The sequence below is a fragment of the Ovis aries genome, chromosome 21 (genome assembly GCF_016772045.2).
Source record: "Ovis aries strain OAR_USU_Benz2616 breed Rambouillet chromosome 21, ARS-UI_Ramb_v3.0, whole genome shotgun sequence".
NCBI lineage: Eukaryota > Metazoa > Chordata > Mammalia > Artiodactyla > Bovidae > Ovis > Ovis aries.
In genome coordinates this window covers 7,867,152-7,889,964 of record NC_056074.1, presented here as the reverse complement: position 1 = coordinate 7,889,964, position 22,813 = coordinate 7,867,152, and the positions used below count along the sequence as shown (strand labels likewise).

The 22,813-nt window shown below is 37.7% G+C and overlaps 1 protein-coding gene across 1 annotated transcript in view; it reads left to right on the top strand.

The window, feature by feature from the left end:
• The window catches only part of TMEM135 (transmembrane protein 135), a 269,389-nt gene that overhangs the window by 183,416 nt on the left and 63,160 nt on the right, over positions 1 to 22,813 (top strand). Inside the window, exon 6 of the mRNA XM_004019395.6 lies at positions 6,939 to 6,985. Within this exon, the coding sequence (XP_004019444.1) occupies positions 6,939 to 6,985 (47 nt within the window). The remainder of the gene's footprint in view (positions 1 to 6,938; positions 6,986 to 22,813) is intronic.

The window sequence follows — 22,813 nt, the reverse complement described above, 5'->3', positions numbered from 1 at the left end:
AGTGGCCCCTGTGTACCCCAAGTGGAGAATAGCACCCGCAGTCACCAGGACCCAGCGCGGCTGAAAATAAATAAAGTATGAAAAAGAAACTATAGAAAAAATAGCAAGAGGACAGATTTAGTTCTGAACTTACCAATAATCGTCTTAATTGCAAACAATCTAAATATGCCAAATGAAGAGGTAGAGGTTTCAGACAGGATAAAAAAGCAAGAAACAGCAATATGATGCCTCTAGGCATTGACTATAAAGACCAAATCAATTAAAAGAGTGGAAGACTAATGGTAACCAAAAGAAAGCTGGAATTACTGTCTGATGAAATAGATTTCAAAGCAAAGAATGCCAGAGATAAAGAAGGTAATTTCATCATGGTAAAGTAAGCGTAATTCTAAATGTCTCGTCCCTGCTAGCAGAGCTTCAGAATACACCAAGGAAAAACTGATAGAACTGTGAGGAGAGATTATGGAGACACCTGCATAATTACAGCAGGATATTTTGATACTTTGTCTCAATAACTGTTGAACAAGTAGACAGATAAATCAATAAAGGTTTATAAGACTGGAACAACACTGTTAAGCAGCTTGACTCTTGCCCAACAACAGTTGAATTCACATTCTTTTAAAAGGCACACAGATTATTTACCAAACATATAAAACATATTCTGGGACATCAAATAAGTTTTGATAAACCTAGGAATAATCAAGTCCAATGAAGTATTTTCTGACCCTAATAGAATAAATAAGTCAGTAACAACAAAAAGATAGCTGAAAATCCCCAAGTATTTGGAAATCAAACAACACACTTCTAATGAAGTCATGGACATGAATTTGAGTAAACTCCGGGAGTTGCTGATGGACAGGGAGGCCTGGTGTGCTGCAGTCCATGGGGTCACAAAGAGTCGGACACGACTGAGCAACTGAACTGAACTGAAGTGAATTAAGCCATGGATCATAAAAGGGAGCAAAAGCAAATATTAGAACGTATTTTGAATGAAACAAAAATGGACTCTTGCATAGGGATAACCCAGAGGGATGGTATGGGGAGGGAGGCGGGAGGGGAGTTCAGGATGGGGAACACGTGTACACCATGGCAGATTCATGTTGATGTATGGCAAAACCAATACAGTATTGTAAAGTAATTAGCTTCCAATTAAAAAAATAAATTTAAATTAAAAAAATAAAATTAGGATACTTGCACATCAGATATTAGGAGGAAATTTATATCATCGTACATCTATATAGGGGGAAAAAACAAGCAAAAATTTAAACCAATGGCTTAAATTTCTACCCTTAAGAAACTAAGAAAACAAAATCAAACCAAACAAAAAGGAATAAATAATTAAATTTAAGTAAACAAGATAGAAAATGGAAAAAGAAAATTGATTAAGTAAAAGCTCTTTTTTATATAAAAATCAATACAATTAATAAATTCATAGACTAATAAAGACAAGAAGATACAAATTGCCAGTGATGGGAGTGAGAAGGGTGACATCACCACAGAGTCTTACTACAGAGATAATGAAGGAATGTGTTAAAACCATTCTGGATGTGAAGGATATGTTCATTATCTTAATTCTGATTTTACAGCTGTGTACCTATATCAGAAATTACAAATTTGTACACATTAAATGTCAGTTATACCTCAATATGTCTATAAAAATTTTTAAGTAGCCACACATGTGAAAAGTAGCTGCAGAATTAAACTATGGAGCAGTGTTCTGTAAGATCTTTGAGGGTTAGAATCATTTTTAAATATCTTCTGTATAGAATGGAAACAGTAACACTTGACTAATATTTGTTTAATAGAGGAAATGCAAGATACAACCAACAGGGTAGGCATGGATGTATTACTGGCTTTTTAAGGATCTGTGTTTCCTACTATGAAAAAAAAATACATTACCTAAAGTACCTTTTACCTTTATAATTCGAAACATAGAGACTATATTCTTCATTCAACTACAATTTGCATTTATTTGGAAAAGCAGTCTGTTGAAGTTAGTGTTGAACAGATTTAGCACAATTAATTAAAAAATAACTTTGAAAACTGTATGTTGCTAACAATGAAGTCCTTTCTTTAGCATCTTTAAAAATAATACTGATCATCTTTCTCAATAAAATTCAAAAATATTTTCCATTGGTTCTGTTGATAGAGTCCCCTTGTTTATTCCTCATCTCCTCAGAGTCTCTACTAACAAGTCTTTGCTTCCTTGACCGCTTTGTGTAAAACCCCCCCTTTATCTCCTTATCCTACTTTGCTTTGCTTCAAAATTCATTACTGTCTGACATACTATACTGTCTGACATACTAATTTGATACCTTCTCTTGCCCTACCAGAAGATGAGTTCCACAAGGCAAGGACTTGGTCCATTTTGTATACTGTTTTAGGTTCTACAGTAGTGCCTGGTGCATGGTATGTGGGAATATTTCTCCAACAAGTTGATCACTTGTACTTTAATAATATCCCTTACATGTTTCCTCCTGTTTGCACAGATTTTCATGTCTTAAAACTATTAAAAAAAAAAGTGAACTTCAAATATTGGTGATTTGAGAAGATTTCATAAAGGCGAAGCCTACTTGCTTTTAAACAAAGGTTTTAAAAACCTTTACAGGTTTCTCTGTCTCTGGATGAGGTTTTCATATCTACATCACTGTCATGAATAACAGAACAAAATAAAAATAATCTGCTAAATCCCTGACACTGCAAGTATTTTCTCATTTAATCTTCCCAACAATTCAAAGTGAGGTGATCTACTCACTTTACAAATAAGGGATCCAAGATTTTAGGGGAAATTATAAAAAACACATCATGTCTGCATCTCCGTTGCTACCTTGCAAGTAGGACATCAGTACTATCTCTCTAAATTCCATATGTATGCATCAATATATGATCTTTCTCTTTCTCTTTCTGACTGACTTCACTCTGTGTAATAGGGCTCCAAGTTCTTCCACCTCATTGGAAAGCATCAAAAGTCACACAGAACTAGATTCAAACCTTTATTTGCCTTATTCCAGAGCTTGAGTTCTTAAACATTATATTCTTTCCCAGTTTCAAGTGTATTATTCGTGAAGATAATTGTTAGTTTCATCTGAGCACAGATAGGTCTAGCATCTGAGGATGGAGCATAGAAACATTTGGAGGGAGACTTCTGGAAATTTTCTTTGGAGAAGATAGAGAACCTAGGAAGGACTTGTGTGACGCTTCCGGAGTGGTTTATGAATGGAGTTTGTGAGGGGATAATGACTTGTGCAGGGAAAGAATGAAATACTGCGCATCTGGAAAGCTTGGCATTGCCCCAAGGGGATTCAAGGAAAGGGAAATAAAAATTGAGCTTCTTGATGTGGATCATTGGCTAGCAAATTATTGCCAGTAAACAAACTCGCTTGGAATTTATAATTGATTAAGCAGTAACTGAAAATTATTCTTTATGCTTTGTCACATTTTCAAAACCAGTGACATGAACCTTATGCATCATGGATCAGGTATTTTTAAAGACAAGAGAGATTGGGAGAGGAAAAGAAGGAGATAGGAGAGAAGAGTGTGTACATGGTTATTAGATTTGATATACTTTATAATGAAAGATTTCATATATTACTTTATAAAAAATTAATAAAAGTGTTTGTTTTGTAGTAATCGATACCCATCCTTTTAAAAGGATGGACTTCCCTTTGGCTCAGATGGTAAAGAATCAGCCTGCAGTGCAAGGGACCTGGATTTGATCCCTGGGTCAGGAATATCCCCTGGAGAAGGAGATAGCAATGCACTCCAGTATTCTTGCCTGGAGTATCCCATGGACAGGGGAGTCTGGAGGGCTACAGTCCATGGGGTCACAAAGAGTCGGACATGACTAAGTGATTAACACACACATCCTTTTAAAAAATTAAACTAAAAAAAAAAAATGTAGCTGCCCCATTTCTCCCACCACTCCTGTAACATATCTGTTCTCAGTATCTGTGAGCTCAAATTTCGATTTCTCTTTCTTCCTTCTTCTTTCTCCCTTCCTCCTCCTCCTTCACATTCCACACGGAAGAGATCATATGATGTTTGTCTTTCTCTGACCGACTTATTTCACTTAAAGCTCGATGTCCTCGTGGTCCTTCCATGTTGTTGCAGTTGGCAAGATTTCATTCTTTCTTATGGCTGAATAGTATCCCCCAACCTGTGTGTGCGTGTGTGTGTCTGCGTACACCACGGTTTAATCCTCCACTCATCTACTGATGGACACTTAGGTTGTTTCCATATCTTGGCTATTAATAGTGCTTCAAGTATGTCGTTTCCAGTTAGTGTTTTCATTTTCTTTGGATGAATACTTGGACGTGGAATTGCTGGACCATATGGCCGTTTTATTTTTACTTTTTTGAGGTGCTTCCATGCTGTTTTCCATAGTGACTGCACCAATTTGCCTTCCCACCAACAGTACACAGGGGTTCCCTTTTCTTAATATCCTCATCACCACTTGTTATTTCTAGTCTTTTGGATGATAGCCATTCTAACAAGTGTTAGATGATATCGTGTTATGGTTTTGATTTGCATTTCCCTAATGTTGAGCAGACTTTCATGTATTTGTAGGCCATTTATTTGTCTTCTTTGGAAAAATTTAATCTTCTCACCATTTTTAAATTGGATTATTTGTTCTTTTGATATTGAGTTGTAGGAGTTCTGTTTATATTTTGGATTTTAGTCCTTTATCAATTATGTAATTTGTAATTATTTTCTCCTATTCAGTAGGTTTCCTTTTCATTTTGTTGATGGTTACCTTTGTTTTTCTGAACTTTTTAGTTTACTGTCTCACTTTATTTTTGCTTTTGTTGCTTTTGGTGTCAGATTTTTAAAAATCACCATGACCTATGTATAGGAGCTTGCCAACTATGTTTTCTGGGAGTTTTATGGTTTCAGGCCTTACATTCAAATATGTAATCTATTTTAAGTTAATTTTGTGTGTGATGTAAGACAGTGGTCTGGCTTCATTCTGTTACCTGTGTCTGTGCTATTTTTGCAATACCATTTATTGAAGAGACTGTTGTATTCCCATTGTGTATTCTTGGCTCCTTTATCATAAACCAATCAACCATGTATGCATGGGTTTATTTCTGGGCCCTTTTATTCTGTATCATTCTCTGTTCTCTTTTTATGCCAATACCATACCATTTTAACTACTATAGCTTTGAAATATGGTTTGAAATCAGAGGGCATGATGCCCATCCTCTTTTGGGTTGGTAGGCTTATATATCTCTAAGTGACTCAGTTTGTGTTTATAATGCGTATCTTAAGCCAAGGTGGCAAATCTATCAAGCTTGATTTGTAATAGCAAAATTTTTACATTTTCCTTAGGTCAGCTGGAATTTGTGTTGGTAATAGCTGAACACTATTTTGTAAAACTGCTTTTGTGGTTCCTTGTGATCAGTCTTTAACAATAGTTGATGACTGTTCACTTGTCATTTGTCTGTGATATGAGGATATTAATTTTTGTGTTTAATTCACGCTGTTATTGTTGACATTGGAACACATTTTGCAACATCTGTTTTATTGATTTAAAACAGTTTTATGGAGATCTACTTCCTTGGCATAACTAAGCTTTTGGTCAGGATTTGGGTTTGGATTCTTTTCATATACGTCTTAGTATATTGTGTTTAGTGTGATGTGTTTTAAGGGAGTGTTTTTAATCCAGATTTCCTATATGTTTTGATGCTTGCTTTTAGAGGATTTTTTTTTAAAAATAGGGAGTCTATATCCCATACAGGAGGATTATATTTTTAGGGGCCTTTCTTATTGATTATAATTGGTTGTCAATTGGGCTGTGTTTTATATTTTCAAATCTGGTTATCTTGAAATAATAGTTATTAAGCTTTATGATTTTTCTCCTGACTTCACTATATAAAAGCCATTGTCTTTGTTCTTGAGTTAATTGCTTCTTCAGGAATTCTTAGATATAATTTTAACAATTGGCTGTTCTTTTTTGAACCCTGTTACCCTCTACTGGTCCTATCACTTCATGGGAAATAGGTGGGGAAACAGTGGAAACAGTGGCTGACTTAATTTTTTTGGGCTCCAAAATCACTGCAGATGGTGACTGCAGCCATGAAATTAAAAGACGCTTACTCCTTGGAAGGAAAGTTATGACCAACCTAGATAGCATATTCAAAAGCAGAGACATTACTTTGCCAACAAAGGTCCATCTAGTCAAGGCTATGGTTTTCCAGTAGTCATGTATGGATGTGAGAGTTGGACTGTGAAGAAAGCTGAGCCCCAAAGAATTGATGCTTTTGAAGTGTGGTGTTGAAGACTCTTGAGAGTCCCCTGGACTGCAGGGAGATCCAACCAGTCCATCCTAAAGGAGATCAGTCCTGGGTGTTCATTGGAAGGACTGATGCTAAAGCTGAAACTCCAGTACTCTGGCCACCTCATGAGAAGAGTTGACTCATTGGAAAAGACTCTGATGCTGGGAGGGATTAGTGGCAGGAGGAGAAGGGGACGACAGAGGATGATATGGCTGGATGGCATCACCGACTCAATGGACATGAGTTTGATTGAACTCTGGGAGTTGGTGATGGATAGGGAGGCCTGGCGTGCTGTGATTCATGGGGTCGCAAGGAGTCGGACACGACTGAGCGACTGAACTGAACTGATCTGAACCCTCTAGTGAATCGATATACATGCACACATGTATATATAGTGTTATACGTCTAAATATGTATATATATACACACATAAATTGTATAATGTATGTAGTTTTATTTATTTGTATATGTGTAAATATACAGACTCATTTATGCCTTGATATAACTTTTTGAGAGACAGGGAATGTGATATGTATATGACTGGTTTTGTACACCTTTTCATTGCTTCAGGTATAAGGTTTAATAGTGGGCATTTTGGTTTGATAAGACACACAAATGATGATGTCAGTGTTCTCTTGCAAGTAATGTGTTATCTCCTTTTTATAGGTCCTTCTGTTCTGCATCACAGCTGCCATGTACATGTTCTTTTTCAGGTATGTCCTATCTATTTACTTTAATAGAAAAAAATTCTTCCTCAGTAACTTTAAAATCAGCTGTATAACTAATGTGTTTTCTAAATTATTATTCCCCACAAATGACATGATTTTTTGTTGGATTTGTTTTGTTTTCTGGAGTGCTCAGAGATAAGTCACTGCTTCTTAGTGAAGAGAAAGAGAGGGAAGGAAGATGTGATTTTTTTTCACATTATGCTTATAAGTTCATCTTGGAAAGCTGAATATATAAATTAATAGTCCTCAGATCTTTATAAGTGAATTTTTGCTTTTTTGGCCCTCAGTTTAGATATTCATCACTCTGTTTATAAAACAATCAACATTTCAAATTTAAATGAGAGAAAAGTGATGGTAGGGCTTAATCTAAGTCTTTTGCAAAGGTAACCTAGCACACTAATCACCTTCTGTAAAACATTAAGTTAGTTTGTGATGTCAGAGTTGTATTTTTCATTGGCACTGAGACTCTCAGGAGTGTGGGGGAGTGTTAGAATGGCTGAAAATTGTAATGCCAATAAATATGGTGTCTGTCATTGTTGCATAAACACAACAGTATGGGAGTAAGATTTTTGATTAGGAAGAGTCCACTCTTTCATTTGAAGTAATGCTAGTAATTCCTGTTTGTTTCAGTCTTATTACACTCATCTGAATAGACTTCTTTCTTAATTTTTCATGGTATAGGCAGAATTCAATCACAGCAGAAAGTACAAGTCTTTTAAAATTAAAATTCACAGTGATTGACAAAGACAGTTATGGATTTTAGTGAGATGTATTTGATAGATATCTTTTTTGTTTAACCTAAATAAGACAGTCAACCATAGCAGAATGTTTAAACAACTAATGTCCTGTTAGAACATTCTAATATATATTTGATAAGCAGATGACACCACTCTTATGGCAGAAAGTGAAGAGGAACTAAAAAGCCTTTTGATGAAAGTGAAAGAGGAGAGTGAAAAAGTTGGCTTAAAGCTCAACATTCAGAAAACGAAGATCATGGCATCTGGTCCCATCACTTCATGTGAAATAGATGGGGAAACAGTAGAAACAGTGGCTGACTTTATTTTTTGGGCTCCAAAATCACTGCAGATGGTGATTGCAGCCATGAAATGAAAAGATGCTTACTCCTTGGAAGAAAAGTTATGACCAACCTAGATAGCATATTCAAAAGTAGAGACATTACTTTGCCAACAAAGGTCCGTCTAGTCAAGGCTGTGGTTTTTCCAGTGGTCATGTATGGATGTGAGAGTTGGACTGTGAAGAAAGCTGAGCACCGAAGAATTGATGCTTTTGAACTGTGGTGTTGGAGAAGACTCTTGAGAGTCCCTTGAACTGCAAGGAGATCCAAACAGTCCATCCTAAAGGAGATTGGTCCTGGGATTTCTTTGGAAGGACTGATGCTGAAGCTGAAACTCCAGTACTTCGGCCACCTCATGAGAAGAGTTGACTCATTGGAAAAGACTCTGATGCTGGGAGGGATTGGGGGCAGGAGGAAAAGGGGACGACGGAGGATGAGATGGCTGGATGGCATCATAGACTCAACAGATGTGAGTTTGAGTGAACTCTGGGAGTTGGTGGTGGACATGGAGGCCTGGTGTGCTGCAATTCATGGGGTCACAGAGTTGGACAGGACTGAGTGACTGAACTTAACTGAAGAATGGTGATATAATTTTAACTTCCTTTGACATTATAAAAAATGGTATGTGCAAATATAAAATGATGTTATTTTAATTTTTCATGTAAAGGACGGACAGGCTATTAGAAGGAAAAAATGGATGAAGTTTTTAAGGTGGAGAGGACTTATTCATAATGGAGTGCATGGTATTTTATGTCGGCTATTAGTGATTGAGAAATCATTGCAGCTACCTGGGGGCACTTGTGGAATCATATGGCCTACTGTTTTTAACATACTTTCATATATACTTTACAACTCCTGTGGTCGCTTTCTTATATTTTGGTAATTAGGAGTGTGGTATGGGAGTTGAGAACAATGACTTTCATTTTGTCAGTTTCTAAAACCTTAAATGTATTCAGTTGCATTATCCGGACAGTATTACAAGTTCATGTAGTTTATCTTTATCCTCTGTCTAATCTGAAGATACCTAGTGGGAGAGATGTACAAAAAAGATAAAAACTTAGAAACATATCTTTTCTTCGCATGCATAGGAGGAAAGTACAATGTCAAGTAAAGTTTTTTTTTGTGTGTGAGAATTCCTACCAAACGCAGGTTGTTAAGTGAAACAGTCCTTCCCAATATGGCACTGTAAGACAGCGTGTTTGATCAACATTTAGCATTTCTTAGTCATCAGAAGTTTTTGAGGTTTGAAAAAACAATTGTGTTGAATATAGTGATAGTGCCCAATGTTAGTCAGGGTCTTAGGATATTGTACTTTGAAAACTGCTGCCATCAAACTAGTATTTTTGGTGTAGAAGGAAAATCAACCCTATAAATACGTATTTTGGTGCAGAGCTACGAAACCTTTTCCTGTTTCAGTCGCAAAGTCTAGGTTAAAAACAACAATTTAAAATACTTTCCAGAAGGCTCAATACAAGGTTTTAGTGCCAAGATAAACATTTTCCATTTTCTGAGGAAAGGGGTTGTTTTTCTCCAAAAAGGAGCACTATCACCAAATTCCTAGTGTTCTTGGCAGAAGTTAGTTTGAATAACTCAACAAAAGAGGTTTGGTTAATGGTAAAATAAAACCATTTATAATGTACTGCAACCAAAGAAAACAGTGTTATATGTTTGTCTGAACTCTAGCATGTGTTTGGAATGCACAAACAAGCTAGTAGTTAGCAAGTCCAATTGTATTAGAATATTTTGTTTTTGAAATTCAGCTTTATTATAAATACAGATATCTTAGGACTTATTTATTCCATTTATTAATAATTACTTTAATTCTAATTGCATAAAATTAGATCAGTAAATATCAAATAATATTGTCCCTATGATTCCATTTATGGTAACCTTTACTAAGAAGAGGATAAGGGAAACATTTTGTGTTAGAAATGAATCAACTTGTGTTTTTATCCTAACCCATAAATGGGAAAAAGGGAAATGAGACCCCGTTTCAATACAGAGAAAATTTGCCAATTTTATGTTTTTTTTAAAGAAAGGACTTAGGAAGTAGTTCCATAAGTATTTCCTTAAAGTGACATAGGATGTGATAGTTATAAAGTGAATTTACTTAAAAAACAACAGAATGTTCATAGTATTGAAACCATGGTTATTAAAATATGTAGTGAAAATATCTTACTTTTGCATAGCTCTTAGTTATTTTATAGGTATAGGTCTTTTCACATTATCCCATACATGGTCTCTTTTTATCTTTTTTATTTTTTAAATTATGAAAGTGTGATATCATATTTACAGGAAACTTGGAAAATACAGAGCAGTTACATACAGTTCCACTATTTATTACAGTTATTTTTTTAAGTAGATAAATTAAGATTTTTAGTTGGAGTTTCAATATCAAACTCTCAAAAATTAATAGAATGAATATACAGAAAGGTCAAAGGATATAGTAGGCCTGAAAAACACTGAATCAATTCAACATAATTAAGATTTATACAGTTTTCACACAACAGTAGGCTACAAATTCTATTCAAGTTCCCATAGACTATAAACTAGGAGACACTGGAACATATCCAGGGACATAAAACAAGGTATGAAAATTTCATGGTCTAAAGGTATTGAAGTCATACAGAGTCTGTTCTCTTTTCACTGTGAAATTATGTTAGAAATCATTATCGAAAAGTATTTGAAAATAACCCACATATTTTCAAGCGCAATGCAACCTTTACCAAGAAAGACCTTTGACTTAGCCATTGAAAGCCTCAATAAAATTAGAAGAATGAAAAAACACAGAGGGTGATTGCAGAGAAGGAAGCATTTAAATAAGGATTTAATACCAAAATGAGAAGTTAATATTAAAGACATTTTAAAAACCCCATCATACATGGTGATCTTGATTTTTAATTGGTACCCTAGAAATAAAGCTTACATTCGAATGAAATTCTGGGAGCACTTCACAGGTGTGGGTGGAGGGAAGGTAGTAGTATGTGAAGAAAAAGTTCTAGTCTTGTTCCAGTTCTTAGCCAGTTGGCCATCCAGCTGTCTGTTGATATGAATTGGGGTACAATATTTTGAAGAGTGTTTTGAAAGAAAAAGCCTCTCTGTACAGTTCCAGTGGGCATTATTCATAACAATTGTGCCTTTTTTGTTTAAGCATTATATAATTTTGTATGTTATTGTCATAACTTTGCCTGAGAGCATGTCTGTCACTATCAATTCAGACCAAGCAGAAGTCATACTTGAAAACTTGATAGACTGTTTTGTCAAATGCATCTCTTTAGGGTATTTCTTTACTTCCAAGAGTGTATTTATGGGTAAAGAAATGTAAGGTTTTTTTTTTTTTTTTCAAGTAAAAGGGTTTATCATAATTATTGATTCAGGCTTGCTTAGGATCTTCCCAACAGTCAATGTGGAGAAAATAGTTTCTTTTGAACCACTTGCTCTTTCTTGTTTTAACTAAGAAACAAAGGAGAAAATCAACAATAACACAGACACTGCAACAAAACTATTATGCTTAATCCTGCTCACAACTGTTAAACGTTATTTTGCCTGTTTTATTGTCAACATTAGTGATCTGTGTATAAAGAACATTAGTCTTTTTTAAAAATGAAGTAATCCAGTTTCATTTTTCTTTAATTTAAAATAGTATCGTAAAGCATATTATGGCAACTTGGGTCCCATCTTAGTGAGTTCCTAGCTAGAAATTCTTTCCGCCTGCCTATGCAAAGGCAACAACAAGTCCAGCAATTTGTTTAAACACGTAGATTGAACAGCTCAGACTTGTTGTCATAGCAGATAATTCACAGACCATATATGACTGATTCACAGCAGACGTATGTTAATCTGCTATAAACATTGGATTTTTAGTTAAAAGCCAGTGCAAATTAAAGTTTATTGTGGTTGTGTTTTATACATATTTAGGAAGTTTTGATGACTGCTAGTCCATGAATTTGCACTATTTTGTGAAGGCCAACATTAATAAACTATAATATTTCATTAGTCTCAACGTATGGATGTAGATTTTTTTTTTTTAAGAAAAAGACACTATTTATTGATTGGACACCCTACAGTTCTCGAGTAAAAGATGTTTCTGATTGTCTTTGAATCCGTTTACATAAACTTAATATTTTTGAAATAAAAACTAGTAAAAACTTTTGACCTGGGTCTTTCAGCCATTTACTGATTTTTGAAAAACCCTTTAAATATCAGGAAGTTTCTGTATTTTTAAATTATTATCTAAAATGACACAAAAATCCAATCTAGAAAATCATATATGGCATTTGGAGTTTAAGAGTTTCTTTCAGCTCTGGGGGAGCTTGTCTTAAATAATTAGATTTTTATTTCAAGGAGATCGGTTGCAGCAATGCTGAGTGAGAGTGAATTGAGGTTTTGAGGGGATATAGTACCAGATAATGGAGAAGGCACTGGCGCCTGGAAAATCCCATGGACGGAGGAGCCTGGTAGGCTGCTCAGACACAACTGAGTGACTTCACTTTCACTTTTCACTTTCATGCATTGGAGAAGGAAATGGCAACTCTCTCCAGTGTTCTTGCCTAGAGAATCTCAGGGATGGGGGAGCCTCGTGGGCTGCCGTCTATGGGGTCGCACAGAGTCGGACACGACTGAAGTGACTTAGCAGCAGCAGCAGCAGCAGCAGTACCAGATAATGGGAGGACAACAAGGCAATTATTCAGGAGAGAATGGTGAGGGTGTCGTTGAAGGTTATGGTCATGACCTGATGAAGAGTAAATTTATCTAGAACAGGAGGAAGAGCAAAACACTGAAAAGTGAGCATATTAGAAAACGTGTGGAAATTGCATACAAGTTTTGTAAACACTGAGATTGACTTGCTTTTAAGACGTTCACATAGGGAAATACAGATATCATTTATTTGGAGTTCATGAGATAAACAGAGGCTATTCTTGTCATATGAGCAATTTGACTTTGGACAAATTATACAACTTCTGTATACCTCAGCTTTTTCATTATTAAAAAGTATAAATTGTTATATGGACCTCATAGGTAGGATTGTGGGAATTACTTAAAACAACAATGTCTTTCCAACTTTTTTGGATGTCACTCAGAACAAGAACTGTATTTTAAATTGTGACTCTGCATGCTGCTGCTGCTGCTAAGTCGCTTCAGTCGTGTCCGACTCTGTGCGACCCCAGAGATGGCAGCCCACCAGGCTCCGTCTTCCCTGGGATTCTCCAGGCAAGAACACTGGAGTGGGTTGCCATTTCCTTCTCCAATGCATGAAAATGAAGTCAAAGTGAAGTTGCTCAGTTGTGTCCAACTCTTAGCGACCCCATGGACTGCAGCCTACCAGGCTCCTCCACCCATGGGATTTTCCAGGCAAGAGTACTGGAGTGGGGTGCCATTTCCTTCTCCAGTGACTATGCATATACACACATAAATTTCCCTGGATAATATATAACCTTACTACTTGTAAACATTCGGATAGTTTCCATTCTAATTTGTTTCATTTGTTTTAAAAGCTGTTTTGCCCCAATAATGGATAACTGCTAGCAGTGTGAAAGACCACTGGACTAATACATGTGAGCACCTAGCACAGTAATTGTTATTTTAGTAAAAATAGAGTTGAGAAGGGTTTGTTGGTTTTAAACTTAAGGAAGATAGTTAATTAAAATAGAGAATTAGAGGAAGGAGACTATATTTACTTTTAATGCTGTAGATATATCCAGTAATATAAGGGTTAAAGAAGTGCTCGTTTGCTCTAGCAACCTGGTTGAGAAATTTCAGTGGTAACCTGTTGAGAAATTTCTGTAGTTGAGTTGAAATAATAGATTGAGAAATAAATGTGCCATGTTATGTACTTTTAAATACAGTGGTATCTGTCCATTATTTCTCAATAAAGTTGAGAAACACTTTTTAAATAAATAAAAGAAAATGGCAGTCCAGTGGTTTGGACTCCAAGCTCCAACTTCTGAGACTCTGAGTTCAGTCCCTCGTTAGAGAACTTAAGATTCTACAAGCCGCACTGCACAACCAAAAAAAAAGAAAACGCAGAAAATGTGAGGTGGCCAAGCAGAATGAGTTTGAGAAGAGAAAGATGGGGGAAAATTGTCATAGAATTAAGGGTTTTTCTTTTGCTTTCCTTCTTTATTTATTTATTTAGGTAAGAGAGATGCTGTGTGCGTGCTCAGTTGCTTCAGTCGTGTCTGACGTTTTGCGATCCCATGGACTGTAGCCCGCCAGGCTCCTCTGTCCATGGGATTCTCCAGGCAAGAATACTGGAGTCGGTTGTCATGCCCTCCTCCAAGGGATCTTCCCGACCCAGAGATCAAACCCACGCCTCTTATATCCCCTGCATTGGCAGGCGGATTCTTTCCCACAAGCACCTGCGAAGCTCATCAAGATAAGCTAGATTATGAGAAAGCTTAAGGGGATAAAAGAAGATTGCACAAGCAAGAGAGATTGGTACATTGGGGAATGGGAAGAAAAGAAAAATGGTCTAGGATCCAGTCCAAAATTTCTACATACATAGCTCAGTTCAGTTCAGTTCAGTTGCTTAGTCGTGTCCGACTCTTTTCAATCCCATGAATCGCAGCAGGCCAGGCCTCTCTGTCCATCACCAACTCCTGGAGTTCACTCAGACTCACGTCCGTTGAACCCATGATGCCATCCAGCCATCTCATCCTCTGTCGTCCCCTTCTCCTCCTGCCCCCAATCCCTCCCAGCATCAGAGTCTTTCCAATGAGTCAGCTCTTCGCATGAGGTGGCCAAAGTACTGGAGTTTCAGTTTTAGCATCATTCCTTCCAAAGAAATCCCAGGGCTGATCTTCAGAATGGACTGGTTGGATCTCCTTGCAGTCCAAGGGACTCTCAAAAGTCTTCTCCAACACCACAGTTCAAAAGCATCAATTATTTGGCGCTCAGCCTTCTTCACAGTCCAACTCTCACATCCATACATGACTACTGGAAAAACCATAGCTTTGACTAGACGGACCTTAGTTGGCAAAGTAATGTCTCTGCTTTTGAATATGCTGTCTAGGTTGATCATAACTTTTCTTCCAAGGAGTGTCTTTTAATTTCATAGCTGCAGTCACCATCTGCGGTGATTTTGGAGCCCCCCAAAATAAAGTCTGACACTGTTTCCACTGTTTCCCCATCTATTTCCCATGAAGTGATAGAACCAGATGCCATGATCTTCGTTTTCTGAATGTTGAGCTTTCAGCCAACTTTTTTGCTCTCCTCTTTCACTTTCATCAAGAGGCGTTTTAGTTCCTCTTCACTTTCTGCCATAAGGGTGGTGTCATCTGCATATCTGAGGTTATTGATATTTCTCCTGGCAATCTTGATTCCAGCCTGTGTTTCTTCCAGTCCAGCGTTTCTCATGATGTACTCTGCATAGAAGTTAAATAAGCAGGGTGACAATATACAGCCTTGACATACTCCTTTTCCTATTTGGAACCAGTCTGTTGTTCCATGTCCAGTTCTAACTGTTGCTTCCTGACCTGCATACAGATTTCTCAAGAGGCAGGTCAGGTGGTCTGTATTCCCATCTCTTTCAGAACTTTCCACAGTTTATTGTGATCCACACAGTCAAAGGCTTTGGCATAGTTAATAAAGCAGAAGTAGATGTTTTTCTGAAACTCTCTTGCTTTTTCCATGATTCCGTGGATGTTGGCAGTTTGATCGCTGATTCTTCTGCCTTTTCTAAAACCAGCTTGAACATCAGGCAGTTCATGGTTCACGTATTGCTGAAGCCTGGCTTGGAGAATTTTGAGCATTACTTTACTAGCATGTGAGATGCGTGCAATTGTGTGGTAGTTTGAGCATTCTTTGGCATTGCCTTTCTTTGGGATTGGAATGAAAACTGACCTTTTCCAGTCCTGTGGCCATTGCTGAGTTTTCCACATTTGCTGGCATATTGAGTGCAGCACTTTCACAGCATCATCTTTCAGGATTTGAAATAGCTCTATGGGAATTCCATCACCTCCCCTAGCTTTGTTCATAGTGATGTTTTCTAAGGCCCACATGACTTCACATTCCAGGATGTCTGGCTCTAGATGAGTGATCACACCATTGTGATTATCCGGGTTGTGAAGATCTTTTTGTACAGGTCTTCTGTGTATTCATGACATTGAACAGGAGACAGGGATCAAGACCATCCCCATGGAAAAGAAATGCAAAACAGCAAAATTTCTGTCTGGGGAGGCCATACAAATAGCTGTGAAAAGAAGAGAGGCAAAAAGCAAAGGAGAAAAGGAAAGATATAAGCATCTGAATGCAGAGCTCCAAAGAATAGCAAGAAGACATAAGAAAGTCTTTTTCAGTGATCAGTGCAAAGAAATAGAGGAAAAGAACAGAATGGGAAAGACTAGAGATCTCTTCAAGAAAATTAGAGATACCAAGGGAACATTTCATGCAAAGATGGGCTCAAGAAAGGACGGAAATGGTATGGACCTAACAGAAGCAGAAGATATTAAGAAGAGGTGGCAAGAATACACAGAAGAACCATACATGGCTAGATCGTGAAACCTGCTTATCTGAGAGATATCATGATCAACAGCAACCGGGAGGAAATCCAAGCTCTGTTTGAAGGCTTCACACAGTTTAAGTGAAGGACGACTGATAGATAGAAATAGTGGGAAACAGAAAAATCTAATGCTTTTATGGTTTCCTGAATTCATTGTCATTCCTGAAAGATGAATTGTTAGTGAGTTGGCATGGACTTGTGAAACCAGCGTTCCTCAAAAGATACATGCAGGTGAAACAAGGTACTGACCTAACTGGCAAATAAAACCAGTCAGCTTACCGAAAAATACAAAACCTGTCTTATGAAAAGAGACAGTGTGGAGAATGTTGCTTTCTTCAAAGCAAATAGGAAACATGGGTTCATAAATGTTGTGAATCACTTCCTCTGAGAATGCAAAGCTTATGACTGTTATCTGACTCTACTTTTGGGAGGAGAAAATTATTCTGCCTCTTCAGTGAATGGGCTCCATCTTTGGATGCAAGTTGTGGCAAGTCTCTGTTTTCCTGTTAGGCTTTGAGATACCCATGCCTAGAGAAAGAATCCGCTGAAAAATTTTAACATACATGAATGTTTATTGATTTTGTTAGAAGGCAGACGGTAATAGTGAATGGAGAAATGGTATGAACTGAAAATGCAGTTACTAAAGTAAGGACTTAATGGGACACAATCAGGTCAGAAGTGGTCAGTTGCCTTTCAAAACCTTGTTGCAACTTTATTTTCATGAGTGAAATTGACAGTTATTACTGATCATAGAAAGTTCTTAGACTGGACTTTGCTGATGCAAGCACTCAGATTGGAAGCGATGAAGTTTTAACTGCTTGTTTTACCAGTTATAAGGAGTGCTGGAATTCACTGCTGTTTTCATGCCTGGGTCTCTGTTTCCATTATTATCTGCTGGCGTTTTCCTCGAGCTAATGAATCGGTACTCTAGGATAGCAGAGTTGGTTAAAAGCATGAACTCTGGAGCCAGATGGTGTCAGTTCAGACCCCTCGTCCATCTAAGATCTTTGTGATCGTGGATCAGTTGCTCAGCCTCTCTGGGCCTCAGGTTTTTCATCTTAAAGTGATGACAATAACAGTACTTACCTCATGGGATTACTGTGAGTATTAAATGACTGCCACATGGTGAACTCCCAGTAAATGCTAGCTATATTTATTATTTAATTCTGAACTATAAAGATTATATATTGTATAATTCCATCTATAGGAAATATCCAGAACAGGCAAATCCAGAGAGATAGAAAGTAGATTTGTATTGCCTGTGGCTAGGGGACTTATGGGGAATGACTACTAATTGGTATTTCTTTTTTATGGTGTTGAAAATATTCTAAAAGTAATTAAGATAATGGTGACACAATTCTGTGAATATATTAATAACTCATTGAATGATTCACTTTGAATAGTGAGTTGTATGCTAATTTTATCCATTAAGCTATTATTTAAAAAAATCTGACCTGGAAATAGATCTTCACTGCACAGTGGCATGGTGTTTCTTGTGTGAAAAGCAGTACTTTCCTCCGTATTTCACCTCTCAGGGATGTTACTGTTTTTGTGGGCACGTGGTCATATACTGAGAGAGAGCATCAGGAGACTTGTCTTGTTCTAAGGTGTATCTTAGGGAGGAGTGCCCCCATGGAGGATGATGGACCAGTGTACCGCAAAGCTTGCCACCTCTTTCCAGAACTGTCAGAACTGCAGTTTAAAGTACAGCCACTATGGAGAACAGTGTGGAGATTCCTTAAAAAACTGGAAATAGAACTGCCTTATGACTCAGCAGTCCCACCACTGGGCATACACACTGAGGAAACCAGAAATGAAAGAGACACGTGTACCCCGATGTTCATCACAGCACTGTTTATAATAGCCAGGACATGGAAGCAACCTAGATGTCCATCAGCAGATGAATGGATAAGAAAGCTGTGGTTCATATACACAATGGAGTATTACTCAGCCATTAAAAAGAATACATTTGAATCAGTTCTAATAAGGTGGATGAAACTGGAGCCTATTATACAGAGTGAAGTAAGCCAGAAAGAAAAACACCAATACAGTATACTAACGCATATATATGGAATTTGGAAAGATGGTAATGATAACCCTGTATGCAAGATAGCAAAAGAGACACAGATGTATAGAACAGTCTGTTGGACTCTGAGGGAGAGGGAGACGGTGGGATGATTTGGGAGAGTGGCATTGAAACATGTATAATACTATATATGAAACGAATCGCCAGTCCAGGTTCAATGCATGATACTGGATGCTTGGGACTGGTGCACTGAGATGGCACAGAGGGATGGTACAGGGGGGAAGAGGGAGGGGGTTTCAGGATGGGGAACACGTGTATACCTGTGGTGGATTCATGTTGATGTATGGAAAAACCAATACAATATTGTAAAGTAATTAACCTCCAATTAAAATAAATTTACATTAAAAAAATAAATAAAATACACATATTCTTAGTTCTGAGGCCCTTTAGAATTAGACGGGTAGCAATGAGGAAGCTACAGTGGAAGTCACAGACAGGTATGAGGTCATTATTACAACACTGTCGTAATAAGGCTCAAATTTGCCTCTGATGCTTACGAGTTTGGGTGTTTTCTACTTGGCTGTTGTTCACTTGCTCAGTTATGTCCAACTCTTCGCAGCCCCATGAACTGTGGCGTGCCAGGCCTCCCTGTCCCTCACTGTCTCCCAGAGCTTGCCCAAGTTTTTCTCCACTGCATCGGTGATGCCATCCAACCATCTCATCTGCTGCTGCCATCTTCTCCTTCTGCCCTCAATCCTTCCCAGATAGGGTCTTTTCTAATGAGTTGGCCCTTGGCATCAGGTGACCAAAATATTGGAGCTTCAGCTTCAGCACCAGTCCTTCCAAAGAGTATTTAGGGTTGATTTCCTTTAGGACTGACTGGTTTGATCTCCTTGCTGTCCAAAGCACTTTTACTTGGTAGTAACATTTGAAGAGTACAGTTTTAAAAAAATCTAAGACTGATTTCAGAAATATATGTAGAGGTATAATAACAGACATGCTTACTGACTGGAGGAAAAAAGATTGGAGAATAGAAATAAATTGATTTGCCTGAAATGTTTCGGCTTTTAGTGAATATATTCTCAAGTGTAAGTCTGATGCATTACCGCTGATCAAAATAAAATGTCATACATCACCATTTAAAGACTGTGATCACCAGAATGCACTTTAAATATCTATGAAGTCCACTGCTAATGCATTCCATTTTAGTTTGAATGGAAATTATATTTATAGTCTTTGAAAATATAAATTATCACGTCTCAACCTGATTATATTTTGAGTATATATTTCATAGATTATATTTGATTATATATTGATATTGATGATATTTTAAAGAAGAATTTTGCTGTATTTTCTGTTTATTTTGGGGGTGGTGTTTCAGAATCACTGCCCTTAACATAGAAAATTATTGAAATAAGTAGCAGGGCATAGAAGTAAATTGAAATATTTGTATAATATCGTATCGTATTTTTCCTCTTTCATGATCTTTTCTAGATGTTTCTTAAAACAAAATCACAGATAGTGAAAACTGGGACTATCTGGATTTATTCCAGTCTGTATCCTTAGAGCTTCAAATAACACATCCATGTATGGGGACTGCTTTTCATGCTACGCCAGTTCAGTGATAGCTTACTGGGACATCACAGCTGTCATGAGCTGAAATTCACAGTAGAACAATATTTTTCTACCATTATCAATTTTCAGCACAGATTCTGTTTCAATGTGTGACTGAGTCACTGAACCAGGAAGGTGTTTACTTGCAAGGTGAGCGAGTGGAAATGGGAGAAGCTTTTAAGTTCTAAAATTTCAGTCGGAGTCTTCCCTAGAGGAAGGAAGAAGTGGGTGTCCTCCCTTTTTTTTGTATTCTTGTGTCAATCACAGAGCCTCTTTGTCCTGGTGGGGCCTTGCTGGTGACTGAGCACTGTCCTCCTAAAACGCAGAATAAAAGAACGTAGCTTTGGGTCCTCAGGCCTTAGAGGGTATGTTGCTTGTTACCTTCCAGGACCTGTGAATCCCAGCTGCCCTGAAATGCTTTCTGAAGTGATTTGTTCACTGAAATGGAGTATGTAATTCTTATGGGTTTGAGCTCTTTAGGCATGTTCAGAGGAAGAATGATATTCAGAGTTACATGATGGAGAGCAGTTGAGCTTATCTTGTCTGACTTCTATCACAAAAACATCAAGTTCTAGTATCAGAAGCATAATTGCTATCTTGACTTCTGTTTCTTCCTTGAGTGTTAAAAAATGCCTTTTGGGTTGGATCATTGCCAATTCTGATATTTTGGATGAGCCTTCCTTGCAGGGGGTCATTATAAGATATTTTCAGGGATTCTTACGAAAGATGAGACTCACCTCGTCTTGTAAAATCACCAGCAGTTTCTTCTGGTATGAATCATGTTTCTACTGGTGTGAATCATGTAGGGAGATTAATTACAGTTGGCCAATCCTATGGAAATTACCTAGGACCTAACAATTGAAACATCATTCAAGTTTTTGATCACTTAGTTGAAGTTATTATCTATGCCTTTGGGATTTTAGCACACATCTCTTATAGCCTTCTATTACATTTTATTATTAGAAGAATTGTGTGAGTGAGTGTGACCTGGACTAATGTGGCTTTCACCTTGAAAGAATATAGGCCTCGAAAACTTGTTGCTTTTTTATTATTTGGAAAAGCTGAAATAGTACCTATAAGGATGGGAAAGAAAGGTTTTGTTATCAAATGAAGTATTTCTTTTACTGATTCTGAAGCATGTACTTGTTAAAGTTCAAGGGGCATGAACTGTTACAAGTGTAAATGTACACTTACCAATTACAAATGTAAGGGCTGTAAGTGAAAGTGAAAGCCGCTCAGCTGTGTCCGACTGTTTGTGACTCCATGGACTATACAGTCCATGGATTTCTCCAGGCCAGAATACTGAAATGGGTCGCCTTTCCCTTCTCCAGGGGATCGTCCCAACCCAGGGATTGAATCCAGTTCTCTTGCATTGCAGGCAGATTCTTTACCAACTGAGCTCTCAGGGAAGCCCCAACGGCTGTAAAGGAGTTCTCAAACTTGACTGTGCATACAGATCATTTGGGGAATATTATTAAAAATGCAGATTATGATTCAGCAGATCTGAGCTGGGGTGTTAGCGTCTGCATTTCTTAGCTCCCAGGTGATGCCAGGGCTGCTGGCACTGGGGTCACATTCTGAGTAGCAACGCTGTTAAGTCACATCAAGAAATAAATGATAAAAGTCTCCCTTAAAATCTGTAACTGAAAAAGAATCTGAGTATTTAATCCCTCTGCCTCTCCTTTTTAAAAAAAAAAAAATTATTTAAAAATGTTTTTGGTTGCCGAGTCTTTGTTGGCGCGTGCGCTTTCTCCAGTTTCAATGAGCAGGGGGCCCTCTCAGCTGCAGCGCGCGGGCTTCTCTTGTGGGGACTTTTGCTGCCGAGCACAAGCTCTAGGTGCTCAGGCTCAGTGGCTGTGGTACACAGGCCGAACTGCTTTGGAGCATGTGGAATCTTCCTGGCCCAGAATCAAACCCCTGTTCCCTGCATTGGCAGGCTGATTCTTATCCACTACACCACCAGAAAAGTACCCCTCTTCTCTCATACACCAGTTTTAGTGGTTCATAGCATGTAGGGTCGGAGAAGGCAATGGCAACCCACTCCAGTACTCTTGCCTGGAGAATCCCAGGGACGGGGGAGCCTGGTGGGCTGCTGTCTATGGGGTCGCACAGAGTCAGACACGACTGAAGCGACTTAGCAGCAGCAGCAGTAGCATGTAGGGTCAGAACGTTTCCCCCAAATATCCCACAGTCTCTAATAAAAGGGAATAGGCTTACCCTGAAGTCCTTTCCTCAGTTGAAATAGAAAATAGTTCTTCATAGAATCACTTTAGGTGCCTAAAGGTTATGAGGTTTCCTTTTCTCTGTCTTAACTTTCTTCTCAGCATCAACTTCTTCTAGCACTTTAATATGTAGTTTACTTTTTCTTCCCAATTTTAACTGCAAATTATCTACGTAGGATTAAAAATGATGAGTCTGTTATTCAGTAGGTGAGTAGATGCGAGACTTTTCTGATCTAAAACTTAGCACGTCTCCTCTGTTTTTAAAGAATGTGTTAATTGTGCAAATAATACACTACTGAGTTCTTTCAAAAACTTGAGATAGCATCAAAGTGCATAGTAAAAAGTGAAAGTTCTTCCCCCTTTATCCAGCTCCCTC